The 26,902-nt window shown below is 43.3% G+C and overlaps 2 protein-coding genes across 2 annotated transcripts in view; both read right to left on the bottom strand.

The window, feature by feature from the left end:
• Positions 1–10,062: 10,062 nt before the first annotated feature.
• LOC106605258 (neurexophilin-1) lies at positions 10,063–19,112 on the bottom strand. Its single transcript, XM_014200696.3, has 2 exons — positions 18,752–19,112; positions 10,063–13,920 (listed from the first exon to the last, which is right to left on the bottom strand). Exons 1-2 carry the CDS (start codon positions 18,824–18,826, stop codon positions 13,159–13,161), a joined length of 837 nt encoding a protein of 278 aa, XP_014056171.1. The 5' UTR covers positions 18,827–19,112; the 3' UTR covers positions 10,063–13,158.
• A 345-nt stretch (positions 19,113–19,457) lies between these two features.
• Positions 19,458–26,902, bottom strand: part of LOC106605193 (thrombospondin type-1 domain-containing protein 7A) — a 99,298-nt gene continuing 91,853 nt past the window's right edge. The window contains exons 23-29 of the mRNA XM_082975307.1: positions 26,535–26,709; positions 25,958–26,131; positions 24,849–24,944; positions 24,625–24,710; positions 24,052–24,265; positions 23,107–23,194; positions 19,458–21,560 (exon numbers count right to left, since the gene is read on the bottom strand). Of these exons, the coding sequence (XP_082831433.1) occupies positions 21,470–21,560; positions 23,107–23,194; positions 24,052–24,265; positions 24,625–24,710; positions 24,849–24,944; positions 25,958–26,131; positions 26,535–26,709 (924 nt within the window). The 3' untranslated portion in view covers positions 19,458–21,469. The remainder of the gene's footprint in view (positions 21,561–23,106; positions 23,195–24,051; positions 24,266–24,624; positions 24,711–24,848; positions 24,945–25,957; positions 26,132–26,534; positions 26,710–26,902) is intronic.

Below are 26,902 nucleotides of genomic sequence, written 5' to 3'. Positions count from 1 at the left end.
CAGAAATGCAGTGTAGACATTGTTAATATTGTAAATGACTATTGTAGCTGGAAACGGCTGATTTTTTTATGGAAAATCTACATAGGCGTACAGAGGCCCATTATCAACAACCATCACTCCTGTGTTCCAACGGCATGTTGTGTTAGCTAATCCAAGTTTACAATTTTAAAAGGCTAATTGATTATTAGAAAACCCTTTTTCAATTATGTTAGCACAGCTGAAAACTGTTGTTCTGATTAAAGAAGCAATACAACTGGACTACTTTAGACTAGTTGAGTATCTGGAGCATCAACATTTGTGGGTTCGATTACAGGCTCAAAATGGCCAGAAACAGACGTTTCTTCTGAAACTCGTCAGTCTATTCTTGAAGAGGTGACGCCGGGATGCTGGCCTTCTAGGCAGAGTTGCAAAGAAAAAGCCATATCTCAGACTGGCCAATAAAAATAAAAGATTAAGATGGGCAAAAAAACACAGACAGTTGACAGAGGAACTCTGCCTAGAAGGCCAGCATCCCGGAGTATCCTCTTCACTGTTGACATTGAGACTAGTGTTTTGTGTGTACTATTTAATGAAGCTGCCAGTTGAGGACTTGTGAGGCGTCTCTTTCTCAAACTAGACACTCTAATGTACTTGTCCTCTTGCCCAGTTGTGCACTGGGGCCTCCCACTCCTCTTTCTATTCTGGTTAGGGCCAGTTTGCACTGTTCTTTGAAGGGAGTAGTACACAGCTTTGTACGAGATCTTCAGTTTCTTGGCAATTTCTCGCATGGAGGAATAGCCTTCATTTCTCAGAACAAGAATATACTGACAAGTTTCAGAAGAAAGTTCTTTGTTTCCATTTTGAGACTGTAATATACTGCTCAAAAAAATAAAGGGAACACTTAAACAACACATACTAGATCTGAATGAAAGAAATAATCTTATTAAATACTTTTTTCTTTACATAGTTGAATGTGCTGACAACAAAATCACACAAAAATAATCAATGGAAATCCAATTTTTCAACCCATGGAGGTCTGGATTTGGAGTCACACTCAAAATTAAAGTGGAAAACCACACTACAGGCTGATCCAACTTTGATGTAATGTCCTTAAAACAAGTCAAAATGAGGCTCAGTAGTGTGTGTGGCCTCCACGTGCCTGTATGTCCTCCATACAACGCCTGGGCATGCTCCTGATGAGGTGGCGGATGGTCTCCTGAGGGATCTCCTCCCAGACCTGTGGTGCAACGTGACGTTGGTGGATGGAGCGAGACATGATGTCCCAGATGTGCTCAATTGGATTCAGGTCTGGGGAACGGGCGGGCCAGTCCATAGCATCAATGCCTTCCTCTTGCAGGAACTGCTGACACACTCCAGCCACAGGAGGTCTAGCATTGTCTTGCATTAGGAGGAACCCAGGGCCAACCCCACCAGCATATGGTCTCACAAGGGGTCTGAGGATCTCATCTCGGTACCTAATGGCAGTCAGGCTACCTCTGGCGAGCACATGGAGGGCTGTGTGGCCCCCCAAAGAAATGCCACCCTACACCATGACTGACCCATCGCCAAACCGGTCATGCTGGAGGATGTTGCAGGCAGCAGAACGTTCTCCACGGCGTCTCCAGACTCTGTCACATCTGTCACGTGCTCAGTGTGAACCTGCTTTCATCTGTGAAGAGCACAGGGCGCCAGTGGCGAATTTGCCAATCTTGGTGTTCTCTGGCAAATGCCAAACGTCCTGCACGGTGTTGGGCTGTAAGCACAACCCCCACCTGTGGACGTCGGGCCCACATACCACCCTCATGGAGTCTGTTTCTGACCGTTTGAGCAGACACATGCACATTTGTGGCCTACTGGAGGTCATTTTGCAGCGCTCTGGCAGTGCTTCTCCTGCTCCTCCTAGCACAAAGGCGGAGGTAGCGGTCCTGCTGCTGGGTTGTTGCCCTCCTACGGCCTCCTCCACGTCTCCTGATGTACTGGCCTGTCTCCTGGTAGCGCCTCCATGCTCTGGACACTACGCTGATAGACACAGCAAACCTTCTTGCCACAGCTCGCATTGATGTGCCATCCTGGATGAGCTGCACTACCTGAGCCACTTGTGTGGGTTGTAGACTCCATCTCATGCTACCACTAGAGTGAAAGCACCGCCAGCATTCAAAAGTGACCAAAACATCAGCCAGGAAGCATAGGAACTGAGAAGTGGTCTGTGGTCCCCACCTGCAGAACCACTCCTTTATTGGGGGTGTCTTGCTAATTGCCTATAATTTACACCTGTTGTCTATTCCATTTTCACAACAGCATGTGAAATTTATTGTCAATCAGTGTTGCTTCCTAAGTGGACAGTTTGATTTCACAGAAGTGTGATTGACTTGGAGTTACATTTACATTTACATTACATTTACATTTAAGTCATTTAGCAGACGCTCTTATCCAGAGCGACTTACAAAATGGTGCATTCACCTTATGATATCCAGTGGAACAACCACTTTACAATAGTGCATCTAAATCTTTTAAGGGGGGGAGCGGGGGTTAGAAGGATTACTTTATCCTATCCTAGGTATTCCTTAAAGAGGTGGGGTTTCAGGTGTCTCCGGAAGGTGGTGATTGACTCCGCTGTCCTGGCGTCGTGAGGGAGCTTGTTCCACCATTGGGGTGCCAGAGCAGCGAACAGTTTTGACTGGGCTGAGCGGGAACTGTGCTTCCTCAGAGGTAGGGGGGCCAGCAGGCCAGTGGTGGATGAACGCAGTGCCCTTGTTTGGGTGTAGGGCCTGATCAGAGCCTGAAGGTATGGAGGTGCCGTTCCCTTCACAGCTCCGTAGGCAATCACCGTGGTCTTGTAGCGGATGCGAGCTTCAACTGGAAGCCAGTGGAGAGAGCGGAGGAGCGGGGTGACGTGAGAGAACTTGGGAAGGTTGAACACCAGACGGGCTGCGGCGTTCTGGATGAGTTGTAGGGGTTTAATGGCACAGGCAGGGAGCCCAGCCAACAGCGAGTTGCAGTAATCCAGACGGGAGATGACAAGTGCCTGGATTAGGACCTGCGCCGCTTCCTGTGTGAGGCAGGGTCGTACTCTGCGAATGTTGTAGAGCATGAACCTACAGGATCGGGTCACCGCCTTGATGTTAGTGGAGAACGACAGGGTGTTGTCCAGGATCACGCCAAGGTTCTTAGCACTCTGGGAGGAGGACACAAGGGAGTTGTCAACCGTGATGGCGAGATCATGGAACGGGCAGTCCTTCCCCGGGAGGAAGAGCAGCTCCGTCTTGCCGAGGTTCAGCTTGAGCTGGTGATCCGTCATCCACACTGATATGTCTGACAGACATGCAGAGATGCGATTCGCCGCCTGGTTATCAGAAGGGGGAAAGGAGAAGATTAATTGTGTGTCGTCTGCATAGCAATGGTAGGAGAGACCATGTGAGGATATGACAGAGCCAAGTGACTTGGTGTATAGCGAGAATAGGAGAGGGCCTAGAACAGAGCCCTGGGGGACACCAGTGGTGAGAGCGCATGGTGCGGAGACAGATTCTCGCCACGCCACCTGGTAGGAGCGACCTGTCAGGTAGGACGCAATCCAAGCGTGGGCCGCGCCGGAGATGCCCAACTCGGAGAGGGTGGAGAGGAGGATCTGATGGTTCACAGTATCAAAGGCAGCAGATAGGTCTAGAAGGATGAGAGCAGAGGAGAGAGAGTTAGCTTTAGCAGTGCGGAGAGCCTCCGTGACACAGAGAAGAGCAGTCTCAGTTGAATGCCCAGTCTTGAAACCTGACTGATTAGGATCAAGAAGGTCATTCTGAGAGAGATAGCAGGAGAGCTGGCCAAGGACGGCACGTTCAAGAGTTTTGGAGAGAAAAGAAAGAAGGGATACTGGTCTGTAGTTGTTGACATCGGAGGGATCGAGTGTAGGTTTTTTCAGAAGGGGTGCAACTCTCGCTCTCTTGAAGACGGAAGGGACGTAGCCAGCGGTCAAGGATGAGTTGATGAGCGAGGTGAGGAAGGGGAGAAGGTCTCCGGAAATGGTCTGGAGAAGAGAGGAGGGGATAGGGTCAAGTGGGCAGGTTGTTGGGCGGCCGGCCGTCACAAGACGCGAGATTTCATCTGGAGAGAGAGGGGAGAAAGAGGTCAAAGCACAGGGTAGGGCAGTGTGAGCAGGACCAGCGGTGTCGTTTGACTTAGCAAACGAGGATCGGATATCGTCAACCTTCTTTTCAAAATGGTTGACGAAGTCATCCGCAGAGAGGGAGGAGGGGGGGGGGAGGGGGAGGAGGATTCAGGAGGGAGGAGAAGGTAGCAAAGAGCTTCCTAGGGTTAGAGGCAGATGCTTGGAATTTAGAGTGGTAGAAAGTGGCTTTAGCAGCAGAGACAGAAGAGGAGAATGTAGAGAGGAGTGAGTGAAAGGATGCCAGGTCCGCAGGGAGGCGAGTTTTCCTCCATTTCCGCTCGGCTGCCCGGAGCCTTGTTCTGTGAGCTCGTAGTGAGTCGTCGAGCCACGGAGCAGGAGGGGAGGACCGAGCCGGCCTGGAGGATAGGGGACAGAGAAAATCAAAGGATGCAGAAAGGGAGGAGAGGAGGATTGAGGAGGCAGAATCAGGAGATAGGTTGGAGAAGGTTTGAGCAGAGGGAAGAGATGATAGGATGGAAGAGGAGAGAGTAGCGGGAGAGAGAGAGCGAAGGTTGGGACGGCGCAATACCATCCGAGTAGGGGCAGAGTGAGAAGTGTTGGATGAGAGCAAGAGGGAAAAGGATACAAGGTAGTGGTCGGAGATTTGGAGGGGAGTTGCAATGAGATTAGTGGAAGTACAGCATCTAGTAAAGATGAGGTCAAGCGTATTGCCTGCCTTGTGAGTAGGGGGGGAAGGTGAGAGGGTGAGGTCAAAAGAGGAGAGGAGTGGAAAGAAGGAGGCAGAGAGGAATGAGTCAAAGGTAGACGTGGGGAGGTTAAAGTCACCCAGAACTGTGAGAGGTGAGCCATCCTCAGGAAAGGAACTAATCAAGGCGTCAAGCTCATTGATGAACTCTCCAAGGGAACCTGGAGGGCGATAAATGATAAGGATGTTAAGCTTGAAAGGGCTGGTAACTGTGACAGCATGGAATTCAAATGAGGAGATAGACAGATGGGTCAGGGGAGAAAGAGAGAATGTCCACTTGGGAGAGATGAGGATTCCAGTGCCACCACCCCGCTGGCTCGATGCTCTAGGGGTATGCGAGAAAACGTGGGCAGACGAAGAGAGAGCAGTAGGAGTAGCAGTGTTATCTGTGGTAATCCATGTTTCCGTCAGCGCCAGGAAGTCTAGGGACTGGAGGGTAGCATAGGCTGAGATGAACTCAGCCTTGTTGGCTGCAGACCGGCAGTTCCAGAGGCTGCCGGAGACCTGGAACTCCACGTGGGTCGTGCGCGCTGGGACCACCAGGTTAGAGTGGCAGCGGCCACGCGGTGTGAAGCGTTTGTATGGCCTGTGCAGAGAGGAGAGAACAGGGATAGACAGACACATAGTTGACAAGCTACAGAAGTGTTGTTTCTTGTATTATTGTCTCCTGTGTCTTTAGAGAACTGTTTCACTTTGATATCCTTTTTCTTCTGTCCTGATTTTCTCTTTCTTTTCTTCTGTTAACTAGATATTCTTTGTTGTTCTTCGTTGCATTGTGTTGTTTAAGTGTTCCCTTTATTTATTTGAGCAGTGTAGAACCCACAAATGCTGATGCTCCAGATACTCAACTAATCTAAAGAAGGCCAGTTGTATTGCTTCTTTAATCAGAACAACAGTTTTCACCTGTGCTAACATAATTGCAAAAGGGTTTTCTAATGATCAATTAGCCTTTTAAAATGAAAACTTGGATTAGCTAACACAACGTGCCGTTGGAACACAGGAGTGATGCTTGCTGATAATGGGCCTCTGTATTCCTATGTAGATATTCCATAACAAATCAGCCCTTTCCAGCTACAATAGTCATTTACAACATTAACAATGTCTACACTGTATTTCTGATCAATTTGATGTTATTTTAATGGACAAAAAAGTAGCTTTTCTTTAAAAAACAAGGACAATTCAAAGTGACCCCAACCTTCTGAATGGTAGTGTATCTCTATAATGCATCTTTGTGTGTCTATACAGTATGTAATGTTTGGCACCATGCACTTTAAGGGACCACAATTTATTTAACTAGGCAAGAACAAATTATTGTTTACAATGACGGCTTACCGGGGAACGGTGGGTTAACTGCCTTGTTCAGGGGCAGAAAGACAGATTTTTACCTTGTCAGCTCAGGGATTTGATCCAGCAACCTTTCTGGTTACTGGCCTAATGCTCTAACCATTAGGCTACCCGCCACCCCAATGGAAAGAACTCCTTGACTTTTTGTTGTGTTATCCCTGTCAGGTGTTTAATATGTACTGTAGGTACTGTGTGTATATGTCTTTTTTTAAACTGGCAAATAAAATCTATCAATCAATCAATTATCGATGGATTTATAACAATTATATGTGTTTAATCACTTATTTGCTTTTATGTAAAGAGGTCATTCGCATTAAAGATGTAAAAACTTTGTGTTATGTGAATCTATGCAAAGTATAATCTACGAACACAGAACCAAATCTACCTAAAGCTCTTCTCTGTCATACTCTTCACACAAATCATAATATGTCTCCTTTCCACTTAATTTAAACTTCTCTTTTCTCTAAGAAGTTCATAGCTTGACCTCTGACTTCACTGGAGGGCTCTAGGCCAGGCTTGGGCTAATCTAGTAGTGTCTCATTTGAATCTTTATCTCCAAAATTTCCAATAATTACTGATGTCCTCCACCTTATCTGTTCCCCCAACTGGTCTTGTCTCAACGTTCTGGATCTTATCAAACCAATTGGTTCTACTTAAACTACACAAGAAAATAGATCATGTTAAAATAGTTTTTTTTGCAATAAAATTCAATCAGGATAGACTCTCAGAGAATGGTTATCGATTTATGAAGATCTCAATCAGACCGGAGGCTTCCTAACTGATTGATTCTTTCTGTCTGACAAGTGCCATTCTCCGACTGCAGCTTCTGTCCCCATACTTGAGGATAATCTCCATTAAGATCTTGTGTCTTCCTTGTCACAGTCTTGTTCTTTGTTAAAATACTTCCCTCTACCCTCTCACAGTCTCTGCTACATTAGCAAATGTCACAATTAACGAATAATTGAGCAAATTGGGTTGTTTCTGCAACCAACAAACGCTGTATTATTTCCCAGTACACTGGGTCAACATGAAAATTAAAAAAGCTGTTTGTCACGAGAGAGGTTTACACTCCTCCAGATTCCCTGACCCCCAAATGTACTATTCCTGCCTTGATAAGACACTAACAATTGCCCAATTGAGTTTTCTCTCTGCAGTTAAGCTTGATGATAAGGAACCATGGCATTTACTGAGAACCACAATGCACTGCTCTTATCTCTGTATCTGCTGTACAGTAAAGCTATGTCCGGATTTGATGGGAAACAATTGTAGATTGTTTGTATAGATTGGTCGTTTTTATTAATCCATTGGTAGGGAGTCACCATTCCACTGTCAATCCTTATCATGATGGACCTAGGCTTTATGCCAAATTAAAACAATACAAATGAGATGTATAAAAACCTAGGCCCATATTTTACACAGCACAATTAACCACAAGACTCTCCTGACCATTCTTGTAAGCATTATGTTCACTTTACCAGCCTTGTATCTCGACTCTTACAGATGGAGAGAGAAGACCTGATAAAGGCTTTATGCCAAAACCCAGTGCTTTTCAAACATTTCTTTCTCTCTAGAGTAATGACCAGTTAAACCATTTTTTTAAACCTAAACTTCTCTGCCCATCTTTGTGACAAAGTAGTGCCTGTTTCTCTCTACCTTTCCTCAGTTTGTCACTAGAACATGATCCAGATTCCAAGCCGAACTCCTCGGTGCCAAGTCATGATTCATCACTTCTTCTGCTTGTGTTTGAAGATTAGTCTGTAGCACAGATACATCCTCACTGGGCATCCAGGCAGCTTAGAGGCCAAAATCCATAATCCCTTCCCCTTCATGGGAATTGTCCATGCACTTTACTATACTGCAATACGGTCCCATTTTCAGCAGGCTTTCAAGTCCCAGCCACTGACAACCAGTGATGTGTATGTTGTGTGTTTCACCAAGTGTTGATTTTGGAGGTTTAGATTGGGATATTGTACTTTGGATCCCCTACGCATCAACAGTTAATTGTTGTCGGTTACTCTCGGAACAGATGTGACAAGCACTCTTAATGTTCAAACTACTCAATAATATTTGCTTTTAATAGGCTGAATGACATTGAAACCGTGTCTTGTTTTTATAGTTTCTCAGAATTTAACTGTACAACAAATAGCATAAGCCTTTGTCAGGGAAAGTAAAGGACTATCTCTTAATGCCAGTGCCTGGTTAGTTCCATCCCCACACTTCGGCATGCTATGTGGCACTGAGGACAGAATTCACGTTACTGTGTTGGCACAGAGTTTGACTCATTCAAGGTTATGCTTTGATTTAATGGTGATGCATTTTTTAAGTGCATCATCCCTCTCTCTCTGCGTAGCAACTAGTCCATCTCTGTCACAAACACTGCCTTTCCATCTCACCTTTAGCGGTAGAGGTAAGAGGAGTGGTTCTAGAGATATAAATCAATTGAAAATTAACCCCCAGCTGAAAAACATGCCGACCCTGATTGTTTCATTGCCAGAATATCCAAGGCGGCGTAGCAGCAGAGTAGTTAAAAGTAAACATGGCACCGTATACATCAACTGGTCATGAATCATAATTACCTTTATTTACATGTTTAGATGGTTTTTTTTTTCTCCTGTAATTGAAATGGGGCCAAACATATTCAGACAAAGGAGCTGGGCTCAGCCTCTTCTCCTCTCGCTGGCAATGCATAACGGTAGCAGGGAAATACAGCTACATTGTCCCTGCTGATTGGAGGGCTTGATAACGCAGACGGTGGGTAGAGGAATGTGTGAGAGGCATGTAATCCGCTTAAGCCTCATGTAACTTACAGGAGCCAATGGATCCTTAACTTAAAAAAGTCAATACTTACTTAGGTGTCGGCTTTGGATCACACGATTTCACACTTACCATTGATGCTACATCAGAATGATTCAGCCCTGCTTAGTGTAATGTGTAAATATAATAGTGCAGAGCCAGCTGTGCAACTATTACACTAAATTGGGCCATTATCCCTATGATCAGAATGTGAATTTGATTAATACGGTCAAAATGTCCAATTGAAAATGCTTCCTCAAGTCACATTTAGATAGCCCTCTACGGAACATTTGATTCATGGCTTGATTCTCTTTATTCTATTGAAACAATAGGTCGAGTAATAGTTGACCTGCTTTGAGTTACAGTGAAAACGGTTGGAAATATCCAAACAGAGTTTGAAAAGTGTACCAGCTGACAACACGAACATGTAAAAATAGCTTGAGAAACTGCCTTAATGAATATAATGTGAGAATTTGTAGGTGTGGAAGCCTACTGTTCCAGAGAGTAGCACAGACAGATGTTCATGTGGGAGTCCAATTGCACTCAAATTATGTCAAATATGAATTCCCTTCATACAGTTAAGCGTTGAATAGAATTACGTCCTTCTCCAAATGGCAACAATTTGCCTGGAACTGAGTGACAAAGGTTTAGCATGTCAAATATTGCTGCACGAGCAGTTTGACAGGATTAACAGAGCGTAAACTTAATTTGATGTTGCCACAATTCATTCTATTCATATGGGCTAAATAGTATTGTTCATTTTGCAGCATATTTAGGGGCGACGTGTTCATACCTAGTTCTGCCCAGGGGCATTAATCCAGACTAATGAAATGATCCTATCCTCTGTGGCTTTTTAATCTATTCACTGGGAAAGTAATTGACAAACCACAGTATGTGCATTAGGATAGCTCCATCACCAAAGGACAGCTGTCACTGAAGCAATTAAAAATGACAAAGTTTAATTCATTCTCTCTAGTTTTACCTGATATGAGACATTCACAATGAGTGAGCTTTCATTTCCAGGATAGTAATGCCGTTTGGACGAGAGCAGTTCATTTGTAATTCAAAAAACCACAAGCCATTGTCTGATAGTGCTTTAATATGTCAGCATTTCACACAGAAATTAACACCACAAAGCAAAACATAACATGAATCCTGCAATAACATAACAAGATACAAAATTACATTAATGAATTACTCTGAAATTAGATGCCAATTGCACATACTCAGATAAGTCATTTGACATCCCATCTGATTATCTGTTTATGAGTGATATGCTATTTGGTCACTAATATAGACGTCATATCAGATAAAGAGCTAGGCTAACCAAGTGTACCTAGCCCTACATACAGTAAGTGAAGGACTGCAACAAGCATGATACTTAGCAGGCTTTTAGCTTAGCTTCTTGAAAAAAGACCGAGACACAATTAATTACGGAGCCAACTACCTCTGACACCAGGAGAGCCGGATCCCAATAACGTTTTTAATCCACCTAAATGTCAAGGCAACATTTACAGGTCTCCTCCTCCTCCCAGTCTCGAATGGCTGCCAAAAGGCCAGTGGTTAGTCATCTGTTTACTCCTGCAGCTGCTGGGTGTCATTGGGAGTCTGAAGGAGAAATCCCCTGATTCTATCTGCCATTTGTGACAGTTCCCCCAGACCACATTAATCAGGAAGTTCTCTGAGAGCAGGAGGAGACCGGAGGCTTGGCGTACGGCTATGGCCCAGGAAAACTGCACCAACGGACTGGATCTGAGGTGGGGATAATTCACTCAACAAAAGCCTTGCGTTAATCATGCAGTAGTATATTACAGATAGAGGGTTTCATTCATAGAAATGGTACCAGATTGAGCTTAGACTCAGAACCAAGCGCAACTATCAGACATGGCCCATCTAAAAGAGTGCTATTGAATTCATACATATATTTCAAAGAAATAATCATTTGCCATAACTCAAGTACAGTATAGTGTATTCCACAAAATGAAGACAAAGAGTGCCCAGTTTGGCAACATATTTAACTGATCTTATTCAGAAAACGACACTTTATAACAATGGAAGACGCACTCAAATAAAATAATCTGAAACATTTGTCATCCAGTAGCCATGATGACAGATAACTGCTCTCAATTTACGAGTCAAATATTAATGCTTATTTCTGTCAGCTTTGTTCATTCACATCATAAATCCTTGTTCACACTCTCTTATCACGTAGGCCCCTCTCTTCACAGGAAACAAACCCCATTTCTTATGAAGTACCTTGTCAAATCTTCATTTCCATTTTTCACTTGTGTCAACAACTAACGAGTCTGTGTGCATGTGTACAGTACTGAGGACCCTGCAGTAGTTGACTAGTTAGATGCACAATGCAAACCGCAGAAAGAACTACACCTCAAGGTGCCTATCAACCTCATAAAGGACTTCTATTCCAGTTGTGTATCAGTGTAATTCCCAGACATTATTCTCTCACACAGGGATGACAATCACAGTGATGGTTCTCAGAGATGTTTCACAATCAGCTACAAGCATCACATTTGCATAATGAAAGCTTAATGGCCAAATCGAATATCCAGTATCATTATCGTATAGTGTTATTACATCATCATCATCCAGAATTTGCGTTATTGATGTCAGAAGTGGTTGTTATAATGTGTGGAGAGATGCCCCTGCAGTTTAATACATGTCCTCTGGCAAGTAGCACATTTTATGCTGTAACTTCCTTTGATTTCCTTGATTTAATGTTTTATAGCGAACAGAGTGGGGACTCTTTACTGTGTTTTTTCCTCATGGGGCAAACATAAATGGTTCTTTTTTAAATATTGAATTACACTTAGATCCATAATGAATGAAAGTCCTTCATTGAGCTGATTTACTCCACATTAACTTGTGTCGGATAGGATATAGCTGATGGCAAGAGATTGCTATCAACATGGCATCCACATCAGAGCTGAAAACCATTGCTAGCATTTTTTTCCCCTTATCTACCGAAAACAATGTACACTGAGCATACAACACATTAAGAACACCTGCTCTTTCCATGATATAGACTGACCAGGTGAAAGCTATGACTCCTCATTGAATCAGTGTAGATGAATGGGAGGAGACAGGTTAAATAAGTATTTTTAAGCCTTGAAACAATTGAGACATGGATTGTGTATGTGTGCTATTCAGAGGGTGAATGGGCAAGACAAACAATTTAAGTGCCTTTGAACGGGGTATGGTAGTAGGTGCCAGGTGCACCGGTTTGTGTCAAGAACTGCAACTTTGCTGGGTTTTTCAACACTCAACAGTTTCCCGTTTGTATCAAGCATGGTCCACCCCCCAAAGGACATCCAGCCAACTTGACACAATTGTGGGAAGCATTAGAGTCAACATGGGCCAGCATATCTGTGGAACGAATTGACACCTTGTACAGTCCATGCCCTGACGAATTGAGGCTGTTCTGAAGGCAAAAGGTGGTGCAACTCAATATTATGAAGGTGTTCCTAATGTTTAGTATACTCAGTGTATATCTGTAGGAAGTTGCTCTTATTAAATGCGATGTTGATGTTTCAATAATTCACTGAGACTGAAAAAGAAACAATTTGAAAGGATCTGTATTTCTGGCTGTCATACAGATACAAACACGTAATGAAATAGATGGCAAGCCTTAATGCATTCTGACACTTTCCTTCACTGTAAGTCGACATCTACCTATTTAATTTTCCACTTTGTAATCACCAGTGACAAACAGAAATGGACAATGAGAGAAAATGAAAAATGCTATTCCATCAACACACAGAGTTCAATTAGAAGATAGAAACAGTATCTAATAGAATAAAGTGGGCTTGATCAGTTATTATTTACATAAGGACAAATCTTCAGCGAGGGCTCCGGCTGAGTACTTTCTTATAGCTACTATAGAGGGTCAAAATACATGAGGAAAAAGTATGCCAAGCCAGGAAATGTTGCGTCCTAAATGCTCGTACAATGGCCATAGGGAAGGTCTGCTCAGTGTAGCGATCTCACAAGCAGCAGGGAAGCATTAGCTTTAATAATACCTTTTAACAGTTCTGTTCCGACAGTTAAGCATCCCCCCCGTTCTATTGAGGGCCATGCCAGCCTAGCTCAAATCAACTGACACCTCTCAGGAGCGAATGCCCTGTCTGTCTCTGTTCCTTTCCCTTAGCCGCTCAGCCAATCACCCGGTGGGGAGGTAGGGAGTATCGCTGTGGTAGTTGTAATCCGGACACACTTTCTGCACCAGCTTGTAGTCGGTGCTGTAGAAGGAGATGTAGATGCAGATGACTTTGAAGGGCTTGGAGCACAGCCAGGACACATGGCTCTGGGTCTGCTCCTGAGGGCAGCTCTGCGAGGGGTCGTGGGAACACAGCGACTTCCTGGTGCCCTTCTCCACCTTCTCGTACTCCACCCTGCAGTTGAACAGCTTGGTGTCTTTGGGCTCGAGGACCGCCGACTGCTGCAGCTGGAACTCCACGGCCTTGGTGGGCGGCACCAGACCCACCGACACGTTGCCCTGGCCCGTCGCGTTGTGGCGGAAGTAGACGCTGAACGTGCCGTTGCCGTGGTCTACGATCTTCCCGGTGATCAGCAGGTTGAGCTTCACTGTCTTGATGTTGGAGTGGAAGTCTCCCCAGCCGAACATCTTCTTGAACTTTCCTGTCTTGACGATGGGTCTCCTCTTGGATCGGGAGCGGGGGTCTTGAAGGCTCGAGGTGTTGTGGAGCCAGTCCCAGAGCTCCTGTTTAGAGTACGGTTCCAACTTGTCATAGTTCAGATCCAGGCCAGACAGGTTCTTGTCATAAAAGGTCTGGGAGAGCAGGCGACTGATGGATAAGTCCTTGCTGGTGTCTGTTGTCCAGAGGTCCTTAGCTCTTGACTTTGGGCTCTCTGACTTCAGAACGTCTGAACTTCCAGAAGCAGACGAATGGGCACTTGTAACCTGTAGAAAACAAAGAGACAATCCTATTTCAATGATGGAACACAACAGGCATGCCGTGAATGTCTTAAACCGTTAAAAAAATAAGCCTGCTGTGTAGGATAAAAAGTGATGTCCTTGATATGCCATTGTTTTGTTTTATACCAATAGATCATACATGAACTGTAGATCTGAAATGGCAATAAAATCAATACCCATTTGAAATTCAGTGACGCTGAAGGTCATGACTAATGGATATAGAAAGAATATGAGACAAATTCACTGCATGACACAATTGCCTCATATGAACACAGTGTCTTTTATCAAGAGTAAGGACATTCCAATCCTGCCATACATATAGATGAATGAAGCGTTTATTCAGTAGCCTACAGACGTGACGCCACACCAGACTATTACCCCCTGAATGTTCCCTGAACGGTTGATTGATGATTCCTTTACTCTGTCCCTCATAATAATACAGATGAGAGGGCTAAGATTCCCACTGCACTTCACGAAGAATGGTGACAGTGATGGCCTAACCCCATCTGTGGAACGTGACAGCAGATCTGTCTGGGCAAAATCTTACATGTTGTACCTTTACCTCAGATCAATACTAGGAGAATAAGGTCTTCTCTCTTTCACAAAGTTCACAGGATGATATTGCGGTAGGGTAGTCTGTATATTGTAACAGTTATAGTGTGAATGCATGTTGGATTTGGACATAGAATACTTCATTTGAAAAATATCAAATCTTCTTATTTTTGGTGCTCAAGCCGAATTTCAATCTCATCTTTGTTTTGGGCCAAATTTGACTTCATATCCATGAACAGTGCAAAAGAATTGTGCAAAAACCTAATTATAAATCTGCCAACTTGATTTAATTTGAAATTTTTCTTCAACAATGTGTTATAAAGGGGGCACTATTTATGTATTGCTCACTTTAGTAAACTCTGGTTAAATAATCGCCTCCTTATAACGCACATTGTTGAAGAAAAGTTTAAAATTAAGTCACACTGCGAGAATATAATGACGTTTATGGTATTTTTTGCACTTTGCAGAATTATTTTGTACTAAGAAAATGTCGCTGCAATGTTCTTTAACTTGTACATTTGCGTTCTACCTCTGAAAAAAATAGGGAAGGTTGAGTGGTTCAGTTTCATTGAATAGGAAGTATGAACCATCATTCAAAAAAGCACAATTTATTTCCAAAGGCTTTCTCTTTCCTGATTCATTAGCAGTGGGCTCTCCAATGACCAAATGAAATATAGCTTTCATAGAGCTGTAATTACCTGTGCTGCTAAATGACTGAAGCTCAATCTCAATGGATTCCCCCTACTCGGATTCCCCCTACCATTTTTTCCCCTCGTTTGACCTTTATTTAACTAGGAGAAAGACTCAAGGTTAAAAGCATATTTTGCGAGGGCGACCTGGAAAATAAAATATTGAGTTTTCCCTTTAAGGATCTCACAACATATATCCCATTTAGTTGATTCAGACATGTTTCTCCTAAGCAATCATATGCACAATTCAATTTCAAAATGTTTCTTGAGAGCTAGCTTAGTCCTTGCTGTCTTGTCATGACGGTTATTATACTGGGTTCAACACTGACGTGCAATTAGCTTTCATCTGAAGCACCTGACAGCCTGCGCAAACTGTCATGGTCGGGATTAGAGGGCTCCGTGTCACATTCGCAGAGACCCCAATTCCCGGATTATAACCAACCTGTAATCCACACTACGAGATTAGGCAAATCAAGGCACTCCTGACTAAACCAACATTTACATCAAGGCAGCCTTGTCTGAGGAAACAGAGGAAAGGCCAAGATTACCTCGCTCTGTTTGAGAGCATGTGAGACAGAGAAGACAGAAAATTATTATTTTCCCTGCTGGTGTTAAATGGAGGTGGAGAAACGGGTTGTCACCAACAGCTATAATGGGGTGAATTTGAAAAGTTTGAGGCATTGCTCATTAGACAGTTCTAAATCTCACCTGTGGCCTCAAACAAACCAGAAATCCTGCACATGATTACACAAATACTGGGATGATTCTATCATGGAGGACATACCCTGTTAAATACCCTACTGAGTCCTATTGAAAATACCCATAGACATAATGTGGTATACACAGTAGATGGATGTGCCTGAATGTTATCTCTTCCTGTTAAGGAATCCTTTCCCTAGAGAGAGGAAGATACAGGCTGGTACTGTACAGTAGCTTCCCTTGTGCTAAGGAGGATATGCTATAGGTTAAAACCCCAATATAGCAAAAATGTCTTGTTCTGATAAGACAACCTTGGTAGCTAAAAAAACACCTAGGAGAGACTATTAAAAATGTGTGAGCTTTCATTCACTGAAATGGTACTGCAGCTGGAACTCGTAGGGGGGGGGGTTATGGGGCAGACTTGTTTCTTCCGACAGACTGTTACCATTTTCGCCACTAAATTGAGTGAATTCTGGGTGCTGCGATTAGCCGACACTTCCGGTTAAACAGTCATTAGAGCTGGAATGGTTGGAACCGGCTATCTCTGTTCATAGCAACAATGTCGTCCATCCTGTTTGGGTAGTTTGGAGTTGTTTGTTTACCATAGCTTGTCTCAGTATTTTGTGTTATAGTGGAACAAAATTGCACCATGTTGATGAATCAACATGAATCATGGCCATTCCACCCATTCTATTTAGTATATAAAGGATCTTCACTGACATGACATACTTCCCTTTCAACTCTCAGCTACCATATGTGCCTAAATGAATCTCAGAGAGCACCTTACAGCACTGGTCAATCAGAACCATTCAGAATCTGTGAATCCACAGGGACATGATTCCATCGTTCAGTGAGCAGAACGGAATTGGATCTAAGCGCAGTAAGACTGTACACATCTCCAGGGATATGTTTTAGGCCAGATGTGGCCTACTCTTCTCCTGGAGAGCTACTCCCCGCAGGGTTTTGTTCAAGCCCTAATCTAACACTTGATTCTACTAATCAGTAGCTCTCCTGGGGGAGTTGGCCATCACTCATTTAGGGGATCGTTTGGTTGTGCTGATATCCAAATTGATCTTGGAATATTTAGGATGTTCTTTCTCTGGTGTTTTCATGGATCAGCTATAGCATTCTCAGAGATGAACAGAGATCAACGTGAAATCACCAGAAAGTTCGGTCTCCATGTTACCCCCACTGTTACCTGAGGGGGTCAAAGATTATGGGCTTTAGAGTGAGGCATCAAGACATCTCAAATAGGTGTGAAATAGAATGGTAGACTATCAAATGTAGCACACATAGGGCAGTATTATCGCCATGAGTTCTGTACAGGATGAAAACGGTCAGCAGTTGGACTGAGGGTATTACCGTGGCAAAAAAAAAAATAGCCACTATTTTCTCCAACTCACCCAGAGGATAAATACATAATCACATTATTTCACACACGAGTTGGTTCAAAGGCGTCCAAAATAAGTTTGCGAGGTTCCCATGGGTCTGTCAATCTGTCGAAGGAGCTCGAGGCTTGAGCTTAGGATGCGCCGAGCACGAAACAATTATGAGCACCCCATTAAAGCATGGCGAAGCAATTTGGAGGCGAAGCCTGGAAAAAACATTCACATCAAGTGGTACTATTGAGAGTAAACACTTTCTGTACATCCAACACTTCATGTTTACAATACTGTAATGACATTTTACAGTAATATAGTATTAGTTTAATATAATTGCATCATAATCCACTGAATAAAAGTGTTCCTTAAAGAGAAGGCTTCATTAGTTCAAGGGATAAAATGATTAGTGAGCCTAGTGAAGTGTGAAATTGAGTTTATAATTTTCAAGACTTCGAATTCAATTCGATAATGGGAATCGTATAAATAATTATTAATAATTGACTTATTTCAATCACTATGGAAATTAAGTGCTGATAACCCAAGGTAACTATTGAAGATTAGTCACCTTTGTGGGATTAAGTTAAAATAATGTGTAAGAGACAATTGGGCCTGTTTCTCTTGCTTGTCTGTTGACAGATTTACCTCATGCAGGGTTACTATGTACCAGAAGATTAACACAATCGGGGTGTGAGAAACTGTGATGGCATAACAATGAAGATATTATGTCAAGCTTATCAAAAGGTGAAATGTCAAGCATTATTACTTTTCAACTGAATTGAGTGACTCAAATGGGAGTTTCATCTGAGTTGATTGATTAAAATTAGATCTACAACAAATCGGGGAATGTGAATGACAAAATGTTTCCCTCTGCACCTAACACAATAGTACATCTACTAAAACAATAGATGATTAGGTAAAGATGTAAAGGGAAATTTCACAATTGTTCATCTTCATATTCATCATCTCCAGCACCACCCCAACATCAACATATGTGAAATGGCGCATTTCTATGTTTTGTAGTGAAAAAAGATAGAGGAAGATAAGTGTTTTCAATGACATTATCGGTGTGCATCGTGTGATTTTAATCAATTATTAGTATGCATTGCCCACTAATTGTCTACTAATTGGATGATGATGTCATTGGAAAGACTTATCTTCCTATATCATTTTTACTACAAAACATAGAAAAGCGGCATTTTCACATATGTTGATGTTGGGGTGGTTCTGGAGATGATGAATAGGAAGTTGTAGTATGGTGACATTTCCCTTTAAGAGTAAAAGCAAAGACTGGTGCTCTCCAATGTGCTGAAAAGTATACTCAAAATATATATGCAGCATATACATTTACCAAACACTTGTGAGTAAAAAAGTCTTTGGAAAAATGCTATGGCACAGGCAACATCTGTACATTTAGCTGGTAGCTTTGAACACAAGATTTCAAAAGAGAGAAAATTAGATTTTTACTAGATAATTGACAACAAAAACTCAACTTACCATAGAAATGAGTGACAGGAGAACAACGCACCAACATGTGGACTTCATTCCTCTTGGTAGACCTTCACTTTTCATGCCTACCTGTACGCAAAACCCTTTCTTGAAAAAAAAATCAAATTGACTTGGTAAAAATGCCACAACTAGAGATAAATGACAAAGGGAAACCCGAAAAAAGACCCTGGAGCAAATGGCTGGGATCAATCTTCAGATTGACTGAGGGCTGAAAATCAAATGCTCTGTCTATGTTTTGTCTATTGGAAGATGTGAATGATACGTTCTTTGATGCAGGATTAGTGGCGGTGTTGCGTGAACGGTACTGCTTGTAGGTCTGATTGTCAGTGTTATGTGATGTTTTATAGAGCGAGAGAAAGAGAAGAGAGAAAGAGGGATAGAGAGAGGCAGGAAGAGAGAGAGAGAGGGGGGGGGGGCGAGAAAGAGTGAGAGAGAGAGGCAGGAAGAAAGCGAGAGAGAGAGAGAGAGAGAGAGAGAGGGGCAGGAAGAAAGAGAGAGAGAGAAAGACAGGGGAACGAGGGCGGGATAGAGAGAGGTAGGAAGAGGGAGAGAGAGAGAGGGGGTAGAAAGAGAGATAGAGGGAAAGAAGAGACTTCAAGAGAGCCTTGCAGTATAACTTTTCATTTGTGTCTAGAGAGACATCTAGTGGTACAGCTAACATAATGACAGTACACTAGAAAGACATCAATCAACATTTCCACTGTAACTTAGCATGTTTATAACACTTTCTTCATTTATTTTTAGTAATACTTCCGATACAATCTCTACAAAATGACGGAGTCTTATCTTTTTGTACAACACACAACTTGCATCAAGAGAACCACCATCAGTAATATCATACACCCACTTTGCAATATTCAAACTAAACATTTGTGTGCAATACAAAATAAATGTACACATATGTTGATCTTTTTTTTCTCCAAAAATTCAAAAATGTTATTATTTAAAAGGAAAACTGACAAAAAAAGTAAACATTCTCCTCATCAGCTGCTCTTCCAGCTATCAGGCAGACTGGTCGAATTCTGCCACTGCAGAACAGCGGCGTCATATTTCCTTTGTATTCATACGCTGTAATGAAGGCTGCTTAGACGGACCTCGATATATACAGAATATATGATGTGATATTGTACGCCGGGAGAACGACTGCATCATTATAATATGTCTAAGGGCACCTATGATATGGGTCATTGTGAAAAAGGACATTTAAATAGTCTTAAGTCAGAACTGAAAACCACTGTCGTGTTCCTAGAGCCTTTGTCCTACAAAATGGTACTGTTTAACTTCTTTCTAAATTCATCAGTCATTCATTACATGAATCAATGACATACAGTTTAAACCTGTGCTGCACCCATTATTAAATATGTTGGTTTCATGAATGTATATGGTACTGTAGATAGCTGATCATTGACAATAAGGCAGAAGTTAGGGTTGCGTGACATTAGAAGTTAGATAAAAATACAATAGTAGTCACACACATCGTTTTAGCTTTAGAAGGGTTTTGTTTTTTTGCGAAATAAGTTATCTAAAAAATAAGAAAATCCATTTACCCATTTATCTTCCATGTACATATGGGCTTTGTTTCATATTTAGAACATTTAAACCATTGGAAATATCTCATTGTAAGCAAGAACAGAATCAATGGTCCTCATTTAAGTAGTCTATTCGATTTCATTCGGGCATAGAGAGGGACAATACCAAACAAACTACAGTATATCGACCACAAAAGATACTGGACCAAAAACAAAACGAGTTGTGACAAAATAAAATCTATACATATTTACTATTGATTCACACCCCCCTGTGTTATAGAATGTGGACATCATCTCCAGTTTTCATGTATCCATGGCCTTGAAAATGCCTATTATTTTCACATTTTGTTTCCAACTGCATATGGTTGTGTCTTAAGAGAGGCAATGTTCTATGGCAATACAACGTATAACTCATCATGTGCATATCATGCTGCACTAATATAGTGCAATAATAGTGCCTGGAACAAAGCAAAAGGGAGACAGGCAATAGATCCAGTAACCAGGGATTGTTTCTCATCTTGTGTTCTCTGTCTGTATATGTTTATCCTTCAAGATAGGCCTCTGTCTAGGAATCAACCGGAAACCAAAAGTATCTCTTTGTTTGCGACCGAAGAAGGAGATTTCAGTCAAAATCCAGAAAGGAAATGAATCCAAGCCTTTTTATGGAGATTTTCTCCCCTTCCCTGTGGTGACTTTTGGCAACGTGCGAACCGTCAGTGCATCCTAAGCCTCCAGCTACTCAACGTTTCAGTGACAAGCAGAAAAACACGGCAAAGAAATGAGCTTGTGCTGTTTGTGTTCAAAGACAGAAAAGTTTGTCTCTTCGCAGCAGCCCTTCCATTTGAAAGCAAAAAAGGGCAAACAAAAAAAGGCATTTTCCTCGTAGTGAGTGGAGGCTGTGAAGGCTTTTGTTTAAGGAAATATCACAAAAGAAAATGGAAAAGGAGAACTACTGCTTGAAATGGACTAAACCCAAATACGTCTAAGTGGAGAAATGTTTCCTCAATTCCAATCTCCATTTAACTCATGAGGACCCAAAATGGATTCAAGATGGCCGTTGGTCTTCTTCTTCTGATCTGCAGATGAAAACATCGCTGTCCGTCCTATGATGGGATATGTCTCTTTGTTTTTACGGCAGGTGTGGCAGGTCTCTAGAGGACTAGGCTACCCCAGAGTCCTACATGTCAGCGTCCCCGTCATAGGCTAGGGTGAGAGGTTTCAATCGGTTGTTCATTTGCCTCTGTCTCTTTGGTTTCTTTGGCTTTTTGCTAAGAGGAAGAGTAGACAACATGTTACTACCCTGCCTTACAATCTGCACACTACAGTGCAAGTAATACACCACCAGCACTAGAAAGTGGCTATTACTATTATGTCAGATCTAACATATCGCTGCGATTGTTCCAAATGAATGATATCTCTATAAAACGGACATTTCGGAAGACATGGGCATATCAAAAAGATAAAAAGCAAGTTAAAGGTATTAGTATGTTAATTTGCATTAATATCTGTGGCCATGCTTCACTTGACTTCTATGGCTCTGAGCTATAAAGTACCTTTTGTATTGGCTCTGACAGTGCAAGAATATTACAGAGCTATTTAGCAAACATCACCATCCTAGGAAAAGAGAAGCACTATTGCTGTCCTGCAATCGTTAATGCCTCAAAAAGATGCATGCATAAACGCTTACTTCTACTGCATGTGTCCATATTTCTTGATGGTAACGTGAACGTGATCATCCTCAACAATTGGTGTTCCGTGCATAACAAACGTGAGCAACATAATACATGTGTGTGACAATGTATGGTAAATAGAGGATAAACAGGGATGAGATGGCAGAGGGGATTTGATAAACGCAGGGGAATGTTGCTCCTGCTCCAAAATATAGTAGCTATCTGTCATGGCCACCAGAGGGCAGTATGACATCATCATTGTGCGATTTTACATTCAAGAAAACAAATAAGTCTACAGGAAAAGGCCAGAATGAGTCTTAATAGGGGTTGAATAAGTCAACGGTGGTCACATCAGTTGTCACTAAGCCTGGTCACAGATTTTGTTCCAGGCCAACACTAACACTTCTGAGTTAACTAATCTTCATCTTGAGATGTTGATTAGTAATTGGGTGTGTTAGGGTCTGGAGACCACTGCCCTAATGGTTTAGGTTAATGATTTGGTGAAGGTAAGCTCATCCTAAAGTCGGAAGCTTACTTACGACCAGGTTCTATCCGGAGCCTACCACCTACAGTATGAGGGACCCATAGAAGGTGATTTCCTGGGACATCACCTGCACTAGCAACTTCACACAGCTGGTCAAGCGGGACATGTCATGTGGCACTGGTGGAGGGGTCACAGGTCAGGGGTCAACGATTGGCACTGCAGCTACTCGTAGGGCCGCCTCTTTTTCCTCTTTAGCCGCTGCCCTGGCCGCTGCTTTGGCCGCTGCCCTGGCCACTGCTTTGGCCGCTGCTTTGGCTACTGCTTTGGCCCAACTCTTGGCAATCGGGGCAGGTATAAGTCAACTCATGTGCATTTTGGCCCATCCAGACCACCGTCCCATTGGCGTTGGACTCAGTGGCCTGAAGACGGCGGAGGACACTGTAACTGCTGCTGGCGACAGATGGCATGAAGAAAACAAAACAAACAACAACAAAACAATAAATAAACCAAAAAGATGAGGGGGGGATGAACCGACTAACGACTAAATGAAAAGGTTCAAAATCTAATCGGACCAACAACAACGAAAAATATCTACGGGGATTTTTAATGAATGATGAAGGGATGGATGAGTAAAAAAGGACAAGATCAGAGCGGACTCACCAAGCTAGGTATATCATAGACACTATGAACATGAGCAGTACCAGGGCTCCCGCTGCTACACCATATACCCACATCTTCAGCTTGCCATCTGTGGAGGAGGGAGAGCTGTCAGTTCAGCTGGCTACGCGGCTGACTGTGTCCGTAACACAATCAGAATTGGGAAGAACAATTCATTTGTCAAGCACTTTGCCCACGTATCAAGCAGAACTGGATTCTGGAAGGAACACAAGGTTGATGATGGCATCCTTTTGAAAGAAGTCTTCAGAGCTTCCACTTAGTTCCGCAATTTACAAAATGGACATGTTTTGTAGATTAGCAATGCAAGGCAACATATGCCAGTTTTCGTTCATTTCTGGCGTTGTAAATGTTGATCTGAACTGTGCTTTGAAGGACATGTCTAGACAGTCTCAATCTGTCGAAAATGGTAGAAGCCCAAGTTCCACTTACTGCCTCAGTGACATGCAACACTCTAACCAGAAAGCACTATGGGGTTAACCAAGCATGTTGGTCTTTAGAAATGTTAAAGCAGTTAATATTAGCTAAGAGCATACAAGAAATTAGCATAATACATAGTATCTCCTGTATTGGTTACAATCCTGCTGCAGCATCTAACCAATCATCAGCCAAGTGCTTCCTTTTCATTTCATGCACTTATTTAGCAATGATGAAAGAGCAGCAGAGAAACATTCCTCTGATCCAAACTGGTCCTCCCATCACTTTACATTCTTGCTATATTTACTATTGTCAGAAGTGTGTGCAGAAATGTAACTCTCATAAACCAAAAGCCGTAAAAGCTTTTTACTGTGGTCGACGTAGCTGCACCTGGAATAAATAATGCCCCTGCAGCATCTATCTAATTTTCGTGGGTTTATTTTTTGTACCCTGCACCTGCAAGTTTCTGAACGTGTGTTCACTACTTCTAGGATAGTCACGTAGCTGGTTCACCTGGTCCAAAGGGCTGCAGGTACCAGGTGCGGCCGGTGCGTCCTGGCTGTATGGTGGCAGGCAGGGTGGGGTTGATGGCACGGCTGGTCTTCACGTCAGTCTTCTTGTCCCCGGCTGTGGGGATTTCCAGAATGGGTATGGGGGTGCAGTGGTCCAGCTGGCCACTGGAGGACATCACCTCGGTGTAGCCCTCCTCGCACATACACACACCAGCCTGAAGAGGGCAGTGTTACACAAATACAGTTCACTGCTGTGTTTGAATATGCTAGTATCTGTCAAATCCTTGCTTCCTCTGTCCTTGTTTCCTCAATTCCTTTCAAAGCTAATTGGAGGAGGAGGTCAGAGGGAGGGACCTTGGATCCTCTCCTTTCGTGCACTTTGAAAGGAATTGAGGAGACAAGGATGGAGGAAGCAAGGATTTGACAGGTATTAATGCTTTCAGACACAACCACGGTTGTCAGCTTGTCACTATCTGGCCATGCTAGAACGGACTGAAGTGCAACACGTTCAGAACACAAACCTAATCTGAACCACTCTCACTCAGCATACATTGACTACCCGTGAACAGCTCACCTCAGTGCAGAAGGACATTGGCATTTGACACGGCGGGTCACAGGAGTTGTTGTCGTCCCCTGGAGGATTGATAGGGGGGCATCCTCCTGTAGGTCAAAGGTCACCAAAGAATGATCAGATGGCATGTGATTGGTCAGATCTTTAGGCTTTGATGTCATCTCTAATAAGGCATATGGAAATAAGTGCATTAAGGCACGCACCATTGAAGGTTTAGTAGTGCCTACCTGTGACGTTGAGTCCATCAGAGCGCTGACACCAGGTGACGCGAGAGGAGCCTGACCACGTGCTGCTCATCCACTTGTACTCAAAACACTCCCCATCTGTAAGAGCACAAGACATAATGATATCGATGAGCCATTAAGCCAGGTACAGAACAGAGCCACATTTAATTCAGATCAGTTCTACTGAATTAAACGGAACTTAATTGAACAGAGTGGTGTGGTTCGATTTTTACATTCTGGATGAACGGCTCAGGCTTTTGCTAGATGGCTTAGCATGAACGCTGTTAATGTTTTATCAATATCTCCATCAGTGCTCCAAGTGACCCATAGTCTTTAGGGAGCCCTCTGTAACTAATCACCTGCACAACCAGTTCAACTCTATCGTAAATGAGGAATCTAACTAAGAATTTAGATTTTTCTCTCAGTGCTCGCTGGCTACAGTATTATCGCTACAATCACTACAATATATTTTTTTTATCATCCGTCAGGGCATAATGATCTGGGCTGTTTCTATCTCTTTCTCCCTCTCCCTCTTCCCTATATTGCTTCCTCTACCTCTACCTCTCCCCTCTCTCTTTCACTCCTCTCTCTCCTGTTTTTCCTCTCTATCCCATGTATCGCTCCATTTCCCCCTGTCTCCCCTTCCCCTCCTTGTTAAAGAGCGCTGGGCCACCCCATCCCCTCATGGGCCCATAGTGATGCTTATAAACCAGGTCATCCCAGCGACGGCTTCCGTGTGAGAAAAATAGGGACTCCCCAGCCAGAGCCCAGGGGGACGTAGTGGGGGGTTGGGGATTCACATAACACTGTATGCTCTAGTCTAGTCCAACCCATGAATAAAATGCCTGAGGGACCATGCTAGTACTGTACAAAAACATGAGGAATTTGTTTTGCCATATTTTAAATTCCTCATGGGGAATGTTATTTGACTTAGGTGAAAACATAAAACCTGGGTTGTATTCATTAGGCACCAAATGGAAGAAAACGGACTGAAGCGGGAAGGGACTACCTTAATTGTCCAATAAAAAAGAAAAACATACATTTTTGTCTTCCGTTGCAAAACACTTCGCTCGTGTGCCCTAATGAATACAACCCTGTTTTCCCAATCTCACCAGTGCAAGGTCGAGACTCCCAATCCTGGTCAGGACACAGCTGGACGTTCTCGGGCTCCTGGGCCATGACGGCTCGCGAGCGCACCTGGACAGAGCCAAAGTCCACGCCGGCCCCTTTGGCACACACACTCAGACACGGGCTCCAGTCAGACCACTCCATCAGGTAGCATTCACCTACAGAGAGAGAGAGAGAGAGAGAGAGAGAGAGAGAGGAGAGAGAGAACCACACAGCTGTTAGCTTCTTTGTTCCATTTGGAGTGATATACCTAGAGAAACAGAGCAAGAAACACAACTAAAGCTAACCAAGTCAGGCTTATTAAACTCTTTGGGATGAAGAACGTCTATTACAGCTCAAAGCAGATTGTTGTTGAAGTAATGTATGGGTATATCTGCATATAAAGGAGATGATATGAATTCACAACATGTTGTGCTGTTTTTTTCTCTATGCTTTTCTTGTACAGGAATAGGTTTAATCTAGAGCTATGCTGCCACCCACACTGTACCATGATGCACAATATAAAAAAACAACACATCTACATAAGACAGGAGCGCTGTATACAGTTAGCTGGTTGTTTACCTGGACAGGGCAGAACACAGGTCTCCTTCAGTATGATCAGTTTGTCTCTGTTGACAGCCAGCTCCAGACCTCCGCACAGCTCTTCCTCCACCATGCTGCCCTCTCCCTCTCCGGAGCCGTCCGACACGAAGCACGACAGGTTCCGGTAGCGAAGTCCCGCTCCACATACCACCTCCTGGGGGAGACAGGCACACACACAGAAGCATACACACACACACACACACACACACACACACACACACACACACACACACACACACACACACACACACACACACACACACACACACACACACACACACACACACACACACACACACACACACACACACACACACACACACACACAAACACACGCACACACGCAC

Source organism: Salmo salar, chromosome 05, assembly GCF_965601325.2.
Source record: "Salmo salar chromosome 05, fSalSal1, whole genome shotgun sequence".
Classification (NCBI taxonomy): Eukaryota; Metazoa; Chordata; class Actinopteri; order Salmoniformes; family Salmonidae; genus Salmo; species Salmo salar.
This window is presented reverse-complemented; position numbering and strand designations above follow the sequence as displayed.